General features: G+C 38.9%; 1 protein-coding gene and 1 pseudogene across 1 annotated transcript; both read left to right on the top strand.

Annotated features, from left to right (window-relative positions):
- The first annotated feature begins 1,580 nt into the window (after positions 1-1,580).
- On the top strand, positions 1,581-10,708 carry LOC122061710. Its single transcript, XM_042625127.1, has 7 exons — positions 1,581-2,189; positions 3,652-3,849; positions 4,018-4,290; positions 5,279-5,381; positions 8,711-8,829; positions 9,050-9,226; positions 9,920-10,708. Exons 1-7 carry the CDS (start codon positions 1,896-1,898, stop codon positions 10,658-10,660), a joined length of 1,905 nt encoding a protein of 634 aa, XP_042481061.1. The 5' UTR covers positions 1,581-1,895; the 3' UTR covers positions 10,661-10,708.
- Positions 10,709-15,508: 4,800 nt separating this feature from the next.
- LOC122060713 lies at positions 15,509-18,338 on the top strand (annotated as a pseudogene).
- Positions 18,339-19,637: the final 1,299 nt, after the last annotated feature.

Genomic DNA, 19,637 nt, shown 5'->3' with positions numbered 1-19,637 from the left:
AGGTACGATTTTGATTCGCTTTTATGTATGCACTTGATTATGTTGATACTTGAAAATTTATACTTAAAACTAAAATCAAACATATTAAAATTTTCTATTTCTGAAATCAAAGTGAACCAATTTTCTTTAGTTTGATTCAGTTTGGTTTTAATCAACGGGTTTAATTTTGATTCTAAATAAACAACCCTAATCTCAACATTATTGGCTCTACAGTAAATATGACAATTTAAGAAGGGGGCATTGGGTGAAGAGAGTTCTTTAGGCATATGAAGGCACCAAGACCAAAACAAAACCAATATGAATTTTCAAAATCTTAACAGAATTGTTGTGTAGGTGGACTAATCTGATTCAATGGTCAAAGGATGAGATTTCTACAAGATTCTAGTTGGATTATAAGGTGGAATAGGTATTAATCAAGCTTATTGACCCTTAAGGTGGGGTCCTTGGGGATGACCCAAAGGTATATTAAAACACATCCAAAGTTGAATCATACATCTTTCAACATCACAATTTCTCAATATTTTTCTTCTGTGTAGCTTTGACATACCTATAAATATACATATTTTGAGGAGGACAATTGATCTAATTATGGTACCATGTTAAATAAGGTGGAAAAACCACGACAAATTTTTATTTTTGGGTGTCAGATAAGTCATGACAGTTGATAACAGTATTTTAAGACACTTATAAGATCCAGACAACTGTTGTAAAACTATTTCTCTAGAACTTTCAAGATAAAAAAATTTGGATTGGAGTTCAACCACTCCCATCAAATCTTCAATCCTTTCTTAAAATAGTGGTAGTGGTTTGACCATTATCTCATGATAGAAAAATCACAGTAGGAGTTTGTAATTTTGTATAGAAAAAACCCAAAAAGAAAAAAAGAAAAAAAGAAAAAAAGAAGAGAGAGAATCACTTGTAGTTTCTATCTTGGATGTAGACTGAGGAATCCCGGGCCGGCCCCGGCAGTCCAATTTGGGTCTACTCGTCGTCACATTGTGGACCAGAAGTTAATAGAGAAACAGATAATTAATTAATTTTTATGGGTGTTGGGCCTGTCTGGGCCCAGGTTATCATGGTTGCACCTTCCTGATGCATGGTTCGAAGTATCGATCTTGTCTCAATCCATCGGCGATACCAATACATATTGACCGATCTGATACCGATACCTTGAACGGTGCTGACGTCACTTCACGGGTCTCCCTACATAGTTAAAACATTCTAATCGAAAGTAATGCTTTTCGTAAAGTGTCTTTCCCTTTTATCTTTGCCTTATCTTGATAGCCTAAACTAAGTATTTAAAGGACCCTTGAAGTCCGCATATACGCACAACTTTATCTTACTTGGAATGCCACGTGGCAATTAATAGTGACTGCTTTACTTCCGTGTGAGGGCGTACCGTCAACCCCCCCCCCCCCCCGTTTTGTATATTCCGGTCCCCTTATTACAAACTTCCACTCCTAATATGGGAATTTACGACTATATCTGCTACGGGCTAATCCCTTCAAGGGGTATTCTGGTAACCTTAAAATGCCACGTAATCAATTTGGAGTAAGAGGATGAGTTTATTTTTCTTAACGCGTCAGCTTCCTCTAATCTCACTTCTCCAGAAAATAAGAACAACACAAAAGCCAAAACGCAAAACCTCCGCCTTCTTCTCCGATTTTTTCTCTGCACATTCTCTTTTGTCTCTGCTAGAACTCGACAGCTGATTAATTTTCCCCCGATCTCAGCTTCAACTATATATGTGGAAGCATCTAATTCTTTTATACGTATTTGATTGTAAAAGTATCAATTTTTTGGTATCGACTTGTCAATGATCTTCCCTCTCAAGATCGCCGATTTTAGGGGGCTTTCCGTGAGAATTCGTTTGCGGTTGTGGATTCCTGAAGCTAATGGCTACGGGGACAATGGCTACAGCCGCTGGTGCGGCGATGCTTCTGTATTACGTGTTGCATCGGAGATTGTCGTCGTGCAAGGACGATGAGGATGATCGCAGCGGAGATTACTCGAAATCGGGTCGTTTAGGAAGGAGGAGACATGTGCGTCGCCCTGCGCAGGCACCAGCCACATGGTTTGAAGCTATCACTACGTTATCGGAGACGCTTAGGTTTACGTATTCGGAAACCCTAGGTAAATGGCCTATTGGGGACTTAGCCTTCGGCATCAATTATCTTATTCGACGTCAGGTATGCTGTGATCTTGCTCCCTCTTGCGCTTTACGTTATTTGATAGCACTCGAGGATTGTGCCCGTCTTTGAACGGATTAGTTCCATGTGCATTAGTCCATTTCGTCCTCTCTAGCTTCGGTTTTGTTGAACTTTGGCAGATGCGGAATCTTCAGTTTAAGAGCTATAATTATGACATTTGATGTCAACTCGATTATGTTTGATCACTTCTACTTGGTGCTTATAGGACATCTGGTATTAAGATGCCAAAATTTTCCACTAGAAAAAGGGGCGAAAATAAATAGAAAAATTACCAATAAAGTAGTGGCTTGCATCTTGAATTAATATTCTACATAGTTAAATAAATACCCAATTGAAAGCTTCACGCCAAACTTCGAATGTAGCCATGTCATTTATGCGGAGTTAGTCATGGCATGCTGCTTTAATTCTCTTAGGGCTGAAAGACTCATAAATAATCTTCAGGGATGCTAACCTGAACAATGCTGTGTCTTCAAATAGGAATGAGAAGCTAAAAGGCATGAAGTACGAGATAACAGAAAATTAACCCCCACCCCGCCAAAAAAAAAAAAAAAATAGAATGCCTAAATAGAAAATTCTTGTGAGGTTAAAAAATTTGAATTTTATAACTCGATCCATGTAAGATGCATGAACTTCCTTCCAAAGGTCTTAAACTTATCTAATGACTGAAAGTGCTCTCAGTAGTCTCTCAACTTATCTTTTTGCTGCCTTCGAGGCCTCTTTAATGGAAGTGTGGTAATGTTAAAATTAGGACTCAGAAAGATCAAGAAAAATCACAGAAAATGAACATATTCTGGTAGAATGGGTTATGCCTTGGGATGCAGAGAAGGCAATTTGTGGTTTGCGGTAATATCCTTTATGGACCTTGCAGGAAAATGCTATGGAGTGTGGCTCCTCTTGCTGTTGATTTGGGTGTTGGGAAAGAATGGAATAAAATAAAATTTGAATAAAGGTGTAAGTTAGTCGCTAGTGTATGGCTTGATGTGGTATGTCTTGTTTCAATGCTGAATCTCCAGTCTTAAAGAACTCATGGATGTTCTGGAAGGAGTTCGAAAGAATCTTGTGGGACGATACTTGAATTTAGCATTTGATTGTTATTGAAGAGAGATGTAATTTCTTTAAAGTTCATCTTGTACACCAATTTGTGTTACTTCTTGGGGGAAAAGGGTGAAAAATGGTTGCCGAAGTTATGCCTCTCTGAAGCTGACTGCATCATTATGCTAACATATTGATTGTTTCAAACCTGAATAAAGTTTTTCCGTCCCCTCTGTTAGGACATATTTGTGCCTCTACTTTTTTTTCTTTCAAGTTTTTGTGAAGTCATCTTAGGGCATTGTAGGTTAGTTAAGGAGCTCCACAATGGGCATGCTAGATAATGCTTTGTTTAGACTGTAGGTCCACATGTGCAGATTGGGGAGATGGTTAATGTTGTTTATTGTTGCAGGGTAATGTACAAGTTGCTAGTATTTATGCTGGAAATGATTGTGTACAACTTAAAGGCCCTGAAATTATAGCTGAGCTGACTTATCATCTGAGGTTGTTGACCCTTTGCATGCTTTTCTCAAAAAAGCCATTTCCAGTGTTTTTGGAATCTGCTGGTTACTCGAAAGAAGATGTGCTTCTTCAAGAGCCTAAGGCAGGGGTATGTTACTGCTGAAAAGGCCATTAATTAGTACATTTTTAACTTCCTGTGGAACTAACGTGGGATTTCTCGTATTCTTTTTATTATTCTGAATTAGAAAAAGTAAAATTTGCTTCTGGTAATTAAATTATAGCTTAAGCTGTTCTAATTTCTGTTTTATTTTTTCAGCTTCTGAAGCCTGCTTTCACAATCATATGCGATAGAAGTTCAAAATGCTTCCTTCTGTTGATTCGTGGGACTCATAGCATTAAGGACACACTAACAGCAGCAACTGGGGCAGTGGTTCCTTTCCACCATTCAGTTTTACATGAAGGTGGTGTCAGTAACTTAGTTTTAGGATATGCACACTGTGGGATGGTTGCTGCAGCTCGTTGGATTTCGAAGCTTAGTACGCCTTGCCTTCTGAAGGCACTTGCCCAATGTCCTGACTACAGTGTTAAGGTACACATACATCTACAAATAAATTTAGCTGTAATGCCTGTATTTTGCTGGTTCCTCTTTTCTCATTTTGTGAAAATACTTAGAGGAGTTCCTGTGCCCTTTTCTTTCTTAATTATGAGATCAGATGTATTTCTTAGTAGCTTTTAGGGCCTAAAATGAAAAGGAAAAATCTTTTGGTACTGTTACTTTTGGTTTTCGATTGGTGGTTTTTTTTTTTTTACAAAAATTAGTGATGCTTTTCTTGATGTTTCTTAGTTGGATTTTTCATGAATATGAAATTCATATTTCAGGTTTCAAATTTTTGGCACTTTTTATTGCCTTCTAGTTCATTTATCCTGCACACCCTTCATAAGAGATGAGACAATGCTGACTGAAGAAACTAAGTGCTTAATAGGAAAGGATGAATTGAACTGTATAAAAGTAGAAGTGAACAGCATTTTTTGAGAATTAATGAAGCACTTAAGAGATGAATAAGCATTGGAAAACATATTCAATATAAGGAGGAAAAAAAGGTGCATTATAGAACCAACGTGGTAAAATTCAAATTTGATGTGTTGGATTGGACAGTTTACTAATTGACCCCTGATGGGAGTGAACAGTTCAGGTTGATTCCAAGCCTGAGTAGATAGACCATTTAACTGGGTAGATTGCTGACAGATGCATGGGATACGAGTAGAAACTTCTTGCTGACAGCTACAGATGTGTGGGTTAACCAGTTAAAATTAAATTTAGTATAAAAAGAAGGTTAAGACAAAAGAGGGAAAAGAATTCGTAGTTTTCAGATTTGATTTGGAAACATACATTCTTACATCTTTTTTCTTTTGATGTTGAGTGGGTGCCTCCTAGAAGCTTAGAGCATTATCGTATTGTGCAGAAATAAAAGTTGACTCTAGCGTCAAGAGATTCTATACACAATTTTAAGGTTCTTTGATTGTCTCCCTTCAGCACCGATGAACTGATAACCAGTGTTCTCTCATCTTCTCTGCAGATTGTTGGGCATTCACTGGGTGGTGGTACTGCTGCCCTTTTAACATATATTCTTCGAGAACGTAAAGAGTTCTCCTCAACCACCTGTATAGCATTTGCTCCAGGCAAGTATCGTGTTAATAATGTGACGCATTTTGTAAATGTTGATGATGAAGTAGTCACCTTATTCTGTTGTTTCCTATATTTGATTTATATCTTTGAATGTTTACATGGATTGATGCATATGGTCTTCTGTCCTTCCCCTCTGCGGGCATAAATGTATTGCTTGGTTAATTGTAATTCTTTATTTTGGACTCTGTAGGTGTTCAACAACGCTTTCAACATCTTCCAAAATATATCCCATGTTTTCCTGTTTCTGGGTTCAAAATAAATGAATCCGTTATTCCATTCTTTCTATCGACATTCTTTTCCTTTTAGGCTTTTAGTTAGTTTCAGCAAAGAATGTGTTGCAGAAACAAAAAGTTGTACAAGAATAAAGGTCGGCATAAGCTCCATGTAGCCAACCTCTTTAGTTGGGAATAAGCTTTGTTGTTGTTGTAGGATATTAGTAGTCTATTTATTTATTTAGATTTATATTGTAGTATTTTATTTTACTTTGAATGAGCTAGGTAATGGGAGTGTTCCATTATGTTTCAGTTAGAATTAGAATGGGAGTCTTTGATTTTCTTTTTTTTATACCATGTAACCATCGTAGATAGCTAGATTGAAAGAATGAATAGTTGAGTTTTGTTGGTGCTTGCGACACCAGTGTTGTGTGTGTTTCTTCACCCCCCCCCCCTCTTCTTTTCTTTCTTCTATGCAATCTCTCGCTTCTCCCAGTGAGATTCCCCTTGCTCATCTCTTCTTCTGTGTGCTATATGCAACTCTGTTTGAGATGGTATATCAGACCCTCAGATCATGGGATGTTTCTTAGCTGCTCCTTTCTCACTAAGAATCTGGATGTACATTGCCTACCTCCCAAAACCTGGAGTTTCATCTTCTAAGACCCCTCTGTTGGGACTTGGGAGTAATCAAACCAGCTAGCGAGCTGCTCTTGAGGTTCTCTGCGAGACCTAGGTTGAGATCTACCAAAGACTCTTGTTGCAGGTTCTTTTGAATAAATTCTTAGTGCTCTTGGGATGGCAGGTGGTGGCAGTTCTACGCCTGGAATCTCAGATCCAGCTGGCTGAAATTGGGGGAGTTCTGTCCCGTCGTATTTCTGCTCTACCGCCTCCTGGTTATGGCTGGGAGGTTGAAGACAACCCATCCCCCTATGATATTATCCCTTTTATGTTGGTTTCCCAAAACTGCCCCTCCCCTTCTTTATGTAATTCTGTTTTGGCCCTTTTTTCTTTCCCATTCCAAGAATACCCCTCCTCATCATACATGTTATCCCACTAGCTAGTTTGTTTTCAGTTGTGCTGTCCACTTGACTACTCAAGTTGTCAATTATTCAGGTGGGCCCATAGGTAGGGGTGTCAAAACCTAGCCCGAACTGATAAAATTGACCAAAACCGACCAAATAAAATCCAGACCGAACCAAACTGATCCTTATTGGATTGGCTTTGGACTGAGGTATGATGGGATCGAATGAAAACTGAACCACACCAAACCAACCGATAATGAAACCGATACTTTTTTTTTTAATTATTATTATTATTATTATGAGGTCATGAATATGTGAATTGATTATCCATTTTTTTTTTAAATATTAATGAGAATATTTTTGGTTGTATGGGGAATTGTTACAAGTCAATGATATGAGGTTATGAATAGCGAAATTGATTTGTAAATTATAACAATGCTTCCATTGATCTTCTTCTTCACAATAGAAATTAGTTGGATAGTTAAATGAATGGTTTGATAGTATGGTTTATTTTTTGGTTTCAATATTAGTTATCTTCTCAGTAATTAGTTTCAATATTTGTTATATTTCCCTTACAATGATAAATAATGATTTCGTTAGAAACTCTGTTTATCCATTGATTTTCAAAATTAGTTATCTTTCCCTTACAATTTATAACATGAACACATCAGATCAATTTCCTATTGCTAGTTGTTTACTTGTTTTACTTCGGGAAGACGATTTAGTGTTTTCGCGAAATTTTTCCTCACTACAGGTTATGAATGTAAGATTTTCAGTGTGGTTCAAGCCCGAAAACAAATGGATTAAACTGATATCAACCTGCTATCAAAAAACCGAAATAAAACGAAAACCAAAGCCGACTGAAAACCGATGTTTTCCCTAATGGTTTGGTTTTGGTCTCTCTTATTCCTAGACCGAAACCGATTCGGCCCAACCAAAAACCAAGCGGAACCAACCTTTGACAATCCTACCCATAAGCGACCCAAAAGGGGTTATTCCGATCCAGATCCACATCACAAATGTTTTCATTCTCATTTATTTCTTTTGATTGTTTCCCCTCATCCATTTCAGTGTCCATATCATTGGTGGCTCTCATTCTGAAGATGTGTTGTGTCTTGAAAACATCATGCTCCATGTGAGGTCGTGCTAGTTTACCATGAGGTCGATTGTCACCTTGGACTGCAGAATTTATAGTCTGAGGGATTTTTGTGGCTATGAGTTGTTCTTTAGACGCAATCTATACTAGTTTTGGCTTTGTATCCTCTTGTATGATATCATATCCTGGTATTTTTAGCAAATATTCTTTTAGCTTTGCCTTTTCCTTTCCCATTCACAAATCCAATCCATTTCTTCGTCTTTCTTTTACCTCTGTAACTTGATAGTCCCTCTCATCCCTCAACTCAAGCAGCAAACAAGGCACAAGGCTCCATCGAAAGTCATGATGAGCTTCTTCAAGGTTTCGACAAGCATAAACAGTAGGCTTTTCTTCTTCTCTGGCAGCGGTGGTGGTGACGGTTGCTGCTGCTGCTCTTCTCCAGCGCCAGCAATGACTGTTTCTTTGGCAGTGGCAGTGATGGTGATCACTATTGCTGCTGCTTCCTTTTTTCTTATCCTGGAGTGACAACAACAATGGCTGCTACTGTTACCTTCACCAGGGGGGCAGTGCTGCTGCTCTTTCTTGGTTTTTTTCTCACCCTTTTCATTTTTCCTCATTCCCCCCTTTTTTCCACCATTTTGCCCCTGGGTTGTGTGTCTTGGGCACCTAAGCAACTTGAGGAGTTGCCTTGCACTTCCAGGACCGTCTTGTCACCAAGACGATTCCTTGACAACTATGGATGAATTTGCTTGCATGCGCAGTGTATTAAGCTCTCCTTCAGGTGGAGATATAGATTGGCTAGTGTCATTATGACAAGCTTGCTAAGCTCAGGAGGACTAGAGGTCTAGGCCTTTTCTAGCTGTTTGCTCCAAGTACTCATTTGCAATTTCCCCTTTCCATTGCCAGGTCTGTTATTTTGGTGCTTGTTTGATTGCTCTTAAGAGCTTGGTTTTGTAATATTGCATGTTTTCACGACATTTGGCTCTCTGCAGCTGCCTGTATGACATGGGATTTGGCAGAGTCTGGGAAGCATTTCATTACAACAGTCATCAACAGTTCTGATCTGGTACCGACATTCTCGACAGCTTCTATTGATGATCTCCGCTCTGAGGTGCTGTAACTTTTTCCTCAATTATATAAATGCTTATGATAATGTCTGTAAATTTTTCCTCAAGTATATAAATTCTTATGATAATGTTTGTACCCGATAAATCTTTAGTTTAATATGATTAAGAGTTTCCTAATTCCTACCATGCATCTTCTTTGCGGACAGAATCCTCCTCTTTTTTTGCATTTTTTTTTACTGAAGAACGTTATATTTGTCTATGCAGGTCACGGCATCCTCTTGGCTTAGTGATTTGCGAGATCAAGTGGAGCACACAAGGTTTCTAAATGTTGTTTTTCGCTCTGCAATTGCTGTAGGATCTCGTCTACCATCTATAGCTAGTGCAAGAGCAAGGGTTGCAGATGCAGGTGCACTACTCCGGCCTGTCTCCAGTGGTACACAGGTAAAAATCTAATAACCCCTTTGTCTGGAACTCTAATTTGGTGTTCAACAATTAATGATGATGTTTATGCATGTAAAAGACTTCTTTCATGCTTGAACCGTGTGAAATGCTGTAATATTTAGATGATACTCTGTAGAGAAGGAAGTATATCCTGCTTGCTGAGCACTGTATGTGTACATGGCCCCAGAGCTGAAATGCTTGCTATCAGTCAGCAGACTCGGCTCCTCAAACACACAAAAGCATACTACTTGCTGTTTGCCCAAGTAAAGTTTGGGTCATTGGCCATGTGATTTGTGCTACATTGGAGGGCTGGTGTGGCCATTCTGGCTGATGGATGTAAGACATGCAACAGTTTTGCCACAAACTATAAGTGCCAATCAGCCAAGCCTATACACCTGTACCCTCTCGACAACATAATAACTATGAATTTGGCACAACTTTGCTGCTGCACATTGTACAGAAGTGGCAATGCCTGTTCACTTTTTGTGAGTTGTGCCTCTGTTTCAAGCTATATATCTTCGGTTTCAATTGTTCACTTCCACTGTTTTTAGTTGTATCCTATTCGCTCTCTCTCTCTCTCTTATTCGTGTGTTTTCACTCAGGGTTTCTGTGTTTTCCCTTGTTTCTGAACGCATCTGTTTATTTTTATAGCCCATATCTCCTAATTGGCAATATCTGTTTGGTGCAATCTAGGTTGTAATGGAGCGTGCACAAAATGTTGCTCAGGCTGTTGTCAGGACCCGCTCCTCCCTTTCATCATGGTCGTGCATGGGTGCACGCCGACGTACTGTAGGTCCATCATTGAGCCCTAAAAAGGAAGGTGATGAACCGGAATCTTCTCCAAAATCTAAAAGAACTTCTGAATCTTTTGTTACCGAATCAATCTTGGAAGACCGAGAGGTGGACAAGCTGGATTGTTGCTCGAGGGGTGCCTCTGGCCATGATGAGACAGAGGAAGAGGAGGAACTTCTTCCCGTGGACCGTGTGATTAGTACATCGACGGTGGAAGACATGACTGAAGGTGAGCTTTGGTATGAGCTGGAGAAGGAGCTTAATAGACAGGAGATTGAAGGCAATATTCAGGTTCGGGAAGAAGAAGAAGCAGCTGCCAAAGAAATAACCGAGGAAGAGAAGGAATTGGTTGATGCAGTGGATAACACACCCCGCACATCATTAGATGCACCAGAAACGCATCGCTTCTACCCCCCTGGTCGGATTATGCATATTGTTGCCTTGCTACCATCTGATGCCATTACTTCAGGTGATGATGACTCTGACATGGACCATGTTGGCATCTATGAGACTCCTCGTGATCTGTACAGTAAGATCAGGCTCTCAAAAACTATGATAAAAGATCATTTTATGCCTATGTATAAGAAGATGATGGAACTACTGCTAAGTGAGCTGGAGAAGGATGAAGAAATGTGTACATAGCATAATGTCGAAAGAAGGGAAATCAAAACAAAAGATACCTTGCTAATACCTTGTTCAAGAGTTGTTCAGATTCGCATCTACAACCCTGTGCCAATGTTTCTGCCTCCTATGATTTGGAAGCCATGATCCTTGGATGGAAGGAGGAAGATCCTTTCAATGGATGGAATGGTGTGGTCTCTGAATGTATATGTTTCTGTTTTGCCCTTTTGCCTCCTACTTTAGGAGGCATGAAAGACACGGAAAGACATGCATAGATTAGGTCTTGTATCAAGTATGACAACAAACAAAGCTGATTGAGAGGTAAGAAGCCATATAGCCAATACCATTTAGTTGGGATAAAGTTGAGTTGTTCACTCAACCAAGGAGATAGATGAATGTTTTAATGGAGGGGAGTCGCAATGGCCCAGTTAGTGTGGGCACTAGCCCAATTCCATTTCCACCTCTATTGTTCGGAGTTTTCATCATCTAAAGGATTGGGGTATGGTATTTCAATAGCCCCATAGTACCTACCATGCCTCACTAGGGAATTGCATGCATGTGGTAGGTTTTGTAATATATTAATTCAGTGAATATATTTTCTTTACCCTCCAAAAAAAATTCAGTGGGTAAAAAGAAAAAAATGGGTGAGTTTTCCTCCAACCCCACCCCCCAAATCTATGGCCATTATTGTTACTCCTCTACAAGTTGAGAGGTCCAAAATGCCTCTCAAGCCGTTATGACCATAGTTTAGACGTTATGACCATAGTTTAGCCGTTAAGACCATAGTTTTAGTGCATGGTGTATCGGCTAATTTTGAACCATTATCGATATGTATCAATTTCTGTATTGGCCGTATTGTATGTTTTTTCCCTAAAAATATTGACACTGCGTTTTAACTTTTCCACTTTATATTGTATCTCATTCCTGTTTAAACGTGGCTTAAGAAATTTTAACTCTATGTTTAATGTTTGGCAATCAAAATTCTTGTACGCCCATTGGAGATTGGGTGGCTCAATTTTGATTAGTTATGTCTACATCATTTAGGTGTATGTAACAAGGGCAAGGGATTGCTGTCTAGTTGTGTGGCTTCACACCAATGCGGGGGTTGATATGAGCATGCAGATAGATTTTTTTTTTTTTTTTTTTTTTAAATTTCAGATGGACAACATTGTAATTTCATGTGCTTCTATGTCTTGGCATAGGTTCCACTCCATCATGCAATTTTCTTTTTTCTAATAATAATAATATATTTTTCATTATGAATGTTTAGGCAATTATGCTAATGGTTTTGCTAATCCCACAATCAGTGGTATTTGGAAATAAAATGTAGGACCGACCGAATTTTCCTTAAGCCATAGTGGAGGAGGAATTCTTTCATTGATAATCAACTTTGCATTTGGATGAGTGAAAATTATTTTGCATTTCCAACATATATTGGAGAATTAATGATGACAATAGATTTGAAGGTGAACCTTTCACCGCTATTGAAAATAAACTCTCTTAAAATGTTAATGGAATTTTACGAGTTCAGTGAATCTTCACGTACGTAAATGTATGTGAACATCCCTGGTCCGTGGATATGACATCTATTTTTTCTCTCCTCATTTAATAGATGGCATATCCACGGATTAAGGACGTTCAAGTGCATTCACGTATGTGCCATATCTACGGAGTGTGCACGCTCGCTCGCTCACTCCCAAGAGAGATATGGAGATTTCAGCATCACGGGTAATAGTAGGTGAAAACGGATCATTTGCTCGTATGAGCAATTTTAAATCATCTACTTGTATGGTAAATAGGTGCCATGTGTCCAACCTCTTTAGGGAGGTAACCTTCTGTTATTTTTGTTATTCAAATTTTCTTTTTGTTCCTTATTTTTTAAGAATTTGAAATTATTCAATTTTATTAACCTTTTTTATCTCCTCTATTTGTAGGGAGTTCCAAATCATGAATATCTTTCGCATCTCTCTCTCTTATTAAGATTCTCGATCATCACTTTGTTGATCATGTGTGAGTACATGTATGGCTGAAAACCATCACAAGCATGGGTATAGTAATCGAACTCATCAATCCATCTTAGTATAGGAGATTGATAGTAAATTCCCCTAATAAATCCCTTCTAATATTTTTTTCATTCTTGTTTTTATTGGATTTGTTCTGCAACTTCAATTTTAAGTTTCTGGATATGCCTTTGCACTCTTATAAAAAAAAAAAAAAAAAAAGAGATGCCTTTGCACTCCTATCAAAAAAAAAAAAAAAGATATGCCTTTGCACATCCACCAAACATATATTTGTGGCTATAAATAAGTGTACATTTAGGTAAATCTTCTCTCAAATTTCTTATGTTTCATTGTAAATGATCTTCACCCACAGAGACAGTGATCAGCACTCAAAGAAAATGAAGAAAAACGATACTTTAGTTACTAAAATAGGTTTGAAATTGGAGAAAAAGATATATATATATATATATAAAATTTATATCTAATGCAAATCGGTAATAGTTGATGAGTCCGATTACTATAACATTGCTTGTAATGATTTTCAGTCACACATGATTAACAAAGTGATGAATGAGATATATATAAAGAGACGTGGAAGATATCTACGAACAAATAGAAGAGATAAAAAAGGTTAATAAAATCTGAATAATTTCAAATTCTTCAAAAGTAGGGAAAATAAAAAAGATTTAAAATTTTGAATAAAAAAATTAACGAAGGTTACCTATGTAAGGAGGTTGGACCGTTGGACCATGGAATCAAGTATTGGTATCGGATCAGCTGGATCGGGCAGATCAGATTGGTATCGGCTGAGACCGATCCTGAGACCTGACCGATCCTCAGACGGATATCGTTATCGTCCTAGTTATCGGATACCGATCCGGATCGGCAGATCCGACCGATCCTTTAAAAAATGTAGTTTCTAAAACTCAAACTCAGAAAGGTCGAACAGAAGAGTCAGCGAGAGAGAGATTTTCCCAAAAATCTGAAATTGGGGCGAACCACCAGCAGTCCTTTTGGATTCTTCGATCTCGTCAGGCAATTTTCGCATTGTAATCACCTACTGCTTCATGCTCGGATTGAGCGAATGATGATGCTTTCTAGGATTGGTCGTTCTCTTTCACGATCTGCGCTTTCCAGCTTCCAGCAGGTAAGATTCGTTCCTACTTTTTTTTTATTTGATTAATTTGGGCTCCTTCTAATTTTTTGTCTTGAGTCGGTGACTTCCGTTTTGCAAAGTGGATTATCGGGTGGTTATGCCGGAAGGACTGCTATTCTGGATGAAGCGCTTCTGCAACCGCTGCGTGGGCCTTCTTCCCTTGGGGCTGAGGATGTTAGGTTAGGACTTCAAAGGGGATATCTGACTTACAGAGGAGCGAAGGAGTTCGTCTCGAGGACGCACTTGTCCGATTTGAATTCCATTCTAGCAAACCCTAGACTTCGACGATTTTTCTCTGATAATGCCGGAAAAAAGATATATTAAAACATCCTTGGCATTTCACATCCATGAAGGAGGAATTTGGAGACTGCACCAAACGCTTAAAGTTTGTGCTTCCTCTTTTCAAGCTCGGCGGGAGGGTTGAGCAAATCAATGTCGTTAGGGAGAACTAATTTTGCAGAAACACTTGCTGATACTGGAAACCCTAGAGAACCCTTAAGCGGTGTTAAGTGGTTACAGCTTACAGCGCCGAAGGCAGAAGGAATTGTGATATAATGCAAAAAATGAATTTTATGCTTTAGAAAAAGAAAAAAGAAAAAAAAAGAAGACCGATCCTACAGATACTGTGAACGATCCAGGAAAACTGTACGATTTCCGATCCTTAACCGATCCTTGGCCAATCCAATCCTTACCGACACATGGCACCTATTTACTTTAAGAGCAGTTTGAATCATCTGATTGTAGGGGATTGCGTAAAGCGAAGGAGAAAGAAGAGAGCGAACTTTAGTAGTGTAGTGAAGTGGATTCATGGAAGAACTGGGGAGAAGGGATGAATATATCTGAAATGAGTTTTAAAATCTGAACATTTGTGACAGCATTGAAAAGATCGCAGGCGGCAGAATTGCTAAGACAGAAGGATCAAGGTGCATCCGAAACACTGCCCAGACAACCATCGGAAGAGGAATTCTGCCACGAACCGCGCAATGGCCTCATTCTATGCTATGGCCTCAACAAAGTCAATCCAGGCGCCATCCCCAAGGTCGTAGAAAGTCCAGTTATTACTGTTCAATCAGCAGATGGCGGGGCTCAGTCGGCAATCCAATACTTCGAGAACATGAGAAATTTTCTTGTGGCAGTTGGAGAAGATGAAGCTCTTGACATTTGAAGCACCCGACTTAGAGAAGGGGGGCTCATCAGGTAAAGTAGTAGACTGCCTTTTGTGTCTCAAAGGATATCATGAGTGGAAGCTAGCAGGTGGGAGGATCACTGTTGGTGTATGATGTCTTGTATTCCGTTGCAGTTTCATCCGGGGAGTACTGATGCAGCACCTAGGATGGCAGGATGGTAGGACGGTAGTCCGCTAGCCGGTTAACGGGTTGTGGGGGTTGCAAGGGGGCAGGAGGCCTCCTTCATAGCAAGGGTGTAGTGGGACGCAGCCCTCCGCTCGAATTTTTTTATTTGAGGGCATTCGTGTACTTTTTGGAGTAGGGTTTTTTTACTATATATTTGTAACGAGGGTTTCTTTTTCTGTAATGCAAGCAATACTGAGAAGTGTGAGGACAAACACTATAATCCTATTCTCCATTAATAGTTAAACATGATCTCATCTCACCGGGGAAGTAGGTAATCTTGCGAACCTCGTAAAATTCGTGTGCATTATTTGTTTTGTTTTTTCATTATCTTCTACATCGTTTTAGGGTTGCGTTTCTACAAATCACTTCATTGCCTAAAGGCTCACCATCCTCTTTGATTAACAGTGGAAGTGCTGATGAGTCATCATATGGCTCTGAAAGTGGCACTCATGACCAACAACTGTATCTGAATCTTTCTAGCAAGATCTCACTCGAAGAGTCTTAAAAAGCAGATGCTCTTGCTTTCTTCTCTGATCGCTTTGGGCTTGAGCTTCTGAGAGCTTATCTTACAGAATGGAATGGGATTAGAGACTTGCCTTTGAATGCAATGCTCATCGATACAGTGCTCAAGAAGGTAGTTGAGGATTTTACAAAGCTATTTATTTCACAAATCTATCAGCTTGGATTGCTTTTTTAAAAAATAATTCTGTATCAAAAATAGACTTCCGAGAAGCAATTTCAAGATATCTTCTCCAGAGAACTGGTGGGATTTTAAGTGATTTCTCTAGATTCTGCATTTGCGGTGGAAAACTTGGCAAATCCCCAATCAACAATATTAACAATACCAGCCTTGTTGAAGGACTTGATCTTCAACAGAAACAGCTTGAGAAGAAGACAAAACTTGAGGTTGAAGAGGATCAATTGAACTGGGAGGATGATCTCAAAAGGCTTGAGCACCACATTAATGGCCTTGAAGTGGCTTCTTCTTCCTACCATAAACTTCTAGAGGAAAATCGTATGCTCTACAACCAATTACAAGATCTACAAGAGAGCATCAGGGTTTAGAGGCTCAGGGATTCTAAACCATAGAATCATATGAATAACCCCAAAGTATATAGAATATAAGAATGAATAATAAAAGAAATTTATCACATACCACATTAGGAAATCCCTAAACCAATATTGAAGTTTGCTTCATGAATTGTGATGAAGAACCACGCAATAGGTGTCCTAACAAATAATTGTGCAAGTAACTAATGGGTCAATCAGTGTCAGTTAAGCCCATATAAGAATCCTAACAAGTTTTTGCCAGGACAATCAATATTACACTGTAGAATATATTTGAGAAAATGGGAATATCAATATTGCCCCATAAGCAGGGTAAAGATGCGAGAAAGTATTTTCGTTTGGTAAAGTATTTGAATGAATGCAACACAACAATAAGTATTTGCTGATACCCAACCATTGATCAAATCTGTTCTAGATGGTTTCAATGTTTGCATCTTTGCATATGGACAAATAGGCTCAGGGAAGACATATACAATGAGTGGACCTCATTTGACTACCGAAGAGACATGGGGTGTAAATTATCGAGCCCTGACTGATTTGTTCCAGCTTTCAAATGCAAGGGTGGATATTAGAGAAACCGGTGAAATTACAGAAACCGGTGAAAAAGAGGTTGCAAACCTCAAATTGGCATTGGAGAGAAAGATAGCTGAGCTGGAACAAATGAAGGTTGGGAATAATCGGATTGGTATGGAGCCTCAAAAACTGCGAACAGCTTCACTTTTGCGTCTACCTAGAAATGGTATCAGAGCCAGCTTGAAACCTGAAATAAGTTAGCGGCCTGTGGATGAAACTAGAAGCTTTGAGGCCAAAAGCTGTTCTTCAGTGGAAGCAGAGGATATCCCGTTTTCCCTCTGCATTTCCAGATAAGGATCCAATTCCAAAGATGTCTTTTCATCGTGAAGGGAGCCCCATTAATTCTGGAAAACCAAGGTCACCACCCCCTCCTGTGAGGAGATCTTTATCCACTGATAGAGGAGCCCTAATGAGAAGCAAGATGAAGCAAGATATACTTGATGTAGAAACGCAACCCTAAAACGATGCAGAAGATAATGGAAAAACAAAACAAACAATGCACACGGATTTTACGAGGTTCGGCAAGGTTGCCTACGTCCCTGATGAGATGAGATCCTGCTTCACTATCAAAGGAGAATAGGGTTACAGCGCTCGTCCTCACACCTCTCAGTATTGCTTACATTACAGAGAAAGAAACTCTCGCTATAAATATATAGCGAAAAAACCCTAATCTGGATTAAACTACAATTACCACCCTAATCCGGATTAAACTACAATTGCCCTCAAATAAAAAATTCGAGTGGGGGGCTGCGCCCCCCTACACACCTTGCTATGCAACCCCCACGGCCCATTAACCAGCTAGCGGAACTGTCGTCTTGGCTGTCTAGGCGCTGTACCAGTACTCCCTGGATTAAACTGCAACGGAATACAAGACATCATACACCAATACTTGACAATCAACCAACGGTGAAATTACCGTTTTCAGCCAGAGTAGCCATGAATAAATCTGTCGCTGCCATCTGCAATGCCAGTGATCCTATCAGATGTCAGCAACTCCAGAGGATTTTGGGGTCCACTAGAGCCATTGAAGCAGGATAACATAACTGATGCGATCTAGTCTCCATAGGGCCAGCTTGAGGAAAGTACACCTGGAACATCAGGAAGAGCAGCTTAAGCAAGCACTCAATGTCAGGCAAGGTGGGGTATTAGGAAAAGCAAACCCGAGCCCAAAGCTAAGATCAAGCTTCAGCTTCCAGCTAGTACGCACAAGTCTGATGCAGCATTGACATTAATTTCTGAAATGGACACGGGAGGAAAGATAGAGGAGGCTCAAAAAACCGATTTTTCTGAGTCAGAAAACGGGAATGGGATTACTGCTTTGCCAGCAAATGGTCTGGAGAATGAAAAGACTTCAGCAATTGTCTAGAAATTCCCAAAATCTTGAACCAAGAGCATTGGTGCTGGCAGGGGAGTCTTTATTGATAGGGAAGCATGAAAACAAGCAACCAGCTGACGTAATGTGCAATGGGAAGGAAGGCACTAACAATTCCATGTCTGCTTTTAGAAGAAGCATCTCTTCACCTCATGGAAAGTTTACTAGTTTACCTTGAAATTTCATATTGTGTATTGAGTCTTTTTTTTTTTTTTTTTTGAATAAAAAATATATTAAAGCTGGAAAGAAAACAAATGCAACAACAAAGCCGTATTGGGTGTATTGAATCATTAATTTGGTTGTAATTTAATTTAATTTAATTTTTTTGGGGTGGGGAATTAGGCTCCTCTCCAACGACTGTACCCTCCAACGCCTCTTCAATGATCATCCAAGTGTTGCAGGGGTTTTGTCACACATTCCAACACCTTCCAACACATAAGAATGTGTGTTCAAGCCTTTCCAGCCTTTGAATGAATCATTGGTGTTGGAGAGGATCCCAATCTATGAGAGTGGAGTGGGGTGGAGATTGTAAAGAAAGAGGAAAGAGAGATAGAGAGTTTGAATTGTGCACTTAGAGCAGAAGAAGAGGCTTGAAAGTTGAAATTCTTCTCTTAAAAAGGGAGAAAAAAAAAACAAGGCTGGAAATAGGTGATAATCCTCGTTTTTATTTTATTTTTTTTGTTAGGTCCTTCTAATCATCACCGTTATGAGTGAAGTGAATTACTTAATATATATATATATATATGATTGGATAGTGATGTCAATGTCATTGAGAGATTAACATTTTCATTTTTTCACATTTGTTCTTGTATATTCCATGACACAAAAGAATTCGAGGAGTATGAGATAGAATTTTCTTTTTGTGGAATAAGCAATAGACTTTCATCCAAAAATAAAAATAATAAAAAAAAAAGGCAATGTATTTTTTTTTTTTCTCTATCGCAACCACATCATTCTAGGGTCCACAAATTCTTATAAGGTTTTAATATATTCCCCAAAATACTCACCTATACACATTTGAAGCCCCACAATCAAGGGATTGCCCTTCACCATGGTTTTAGAAAAACTCAATCTTTCACTAGAAAAAAAAAAGAAGAAAAACTCTATCTTTTTTTTATTTTTTTCAATGGCAATAAAACGTTAAATTATGATCTTCTAAAAAATAAAAGATTGACCCCATCATTATCCAACCATAATTGAAAATTTACCTAACTCAACTTTACCATATACCAATATAATAGGCTGTAGTTTATTTCCCCTTAAATTAGCTAAGGCCCCGTTAAGGCAACAGTTACTGATAGACAGTAAAAATTGACTAGAGCCTATCCAAGATAAACTATGATATTAGAGAATTGCACTCTAAGGTATAAATCGGGTTAGTTGTATTTGCGGCTAATACTAAATTCTTTGAAAAAGAGACATCTACAATTTTTCAAAAAATTTCCTACTCCGTGGGTGAAGGAAAAATACAATCATC

This window comes from Macadamia integrifolia, chromosome 14, assembly GCF_013358625.1.
Source record: "Macadamia integrifolia cultivar HAES 741 chromosome 14, SCU_Mint_v3, whole genome shotgun sequence".
NCBI classification, from domain to species: Eukaryota; Viridiplantae; Streptophyta; class Magnoliopsida; order Proteales; family Proteaceae; genus Macadamia; species Macadamia integrifolia.
This window is presented reverse-complemented; position numbering and strand designations above follow the sequence as displayed.

Excerpts from the sequence above, each read along its gene's own strand:
- LOC122061710 (XM_042625127.1), top strand. The coding sequence starts at position 1,896 with ATGGCTACGGGGACAATGGCTACAGCCGCTGGTGCGGCGATGCTTCTG. Across the intron at positions 8,830-9,049 it reads TTGATGATCTCCGCTCTGAG|GTCACGGCATCCTCTTGGCT; the intron begins GTGCTGTAACTT and ends TTGTCTATGCAG. Across the intron at positions 9,227-9,919 it reads CTGTCTCCAGTGGTACACAG|GTTGTAATGGAGCGTGCACA; the intron begins GTAAAAATCTAA and ends GGTGCAATCTAG.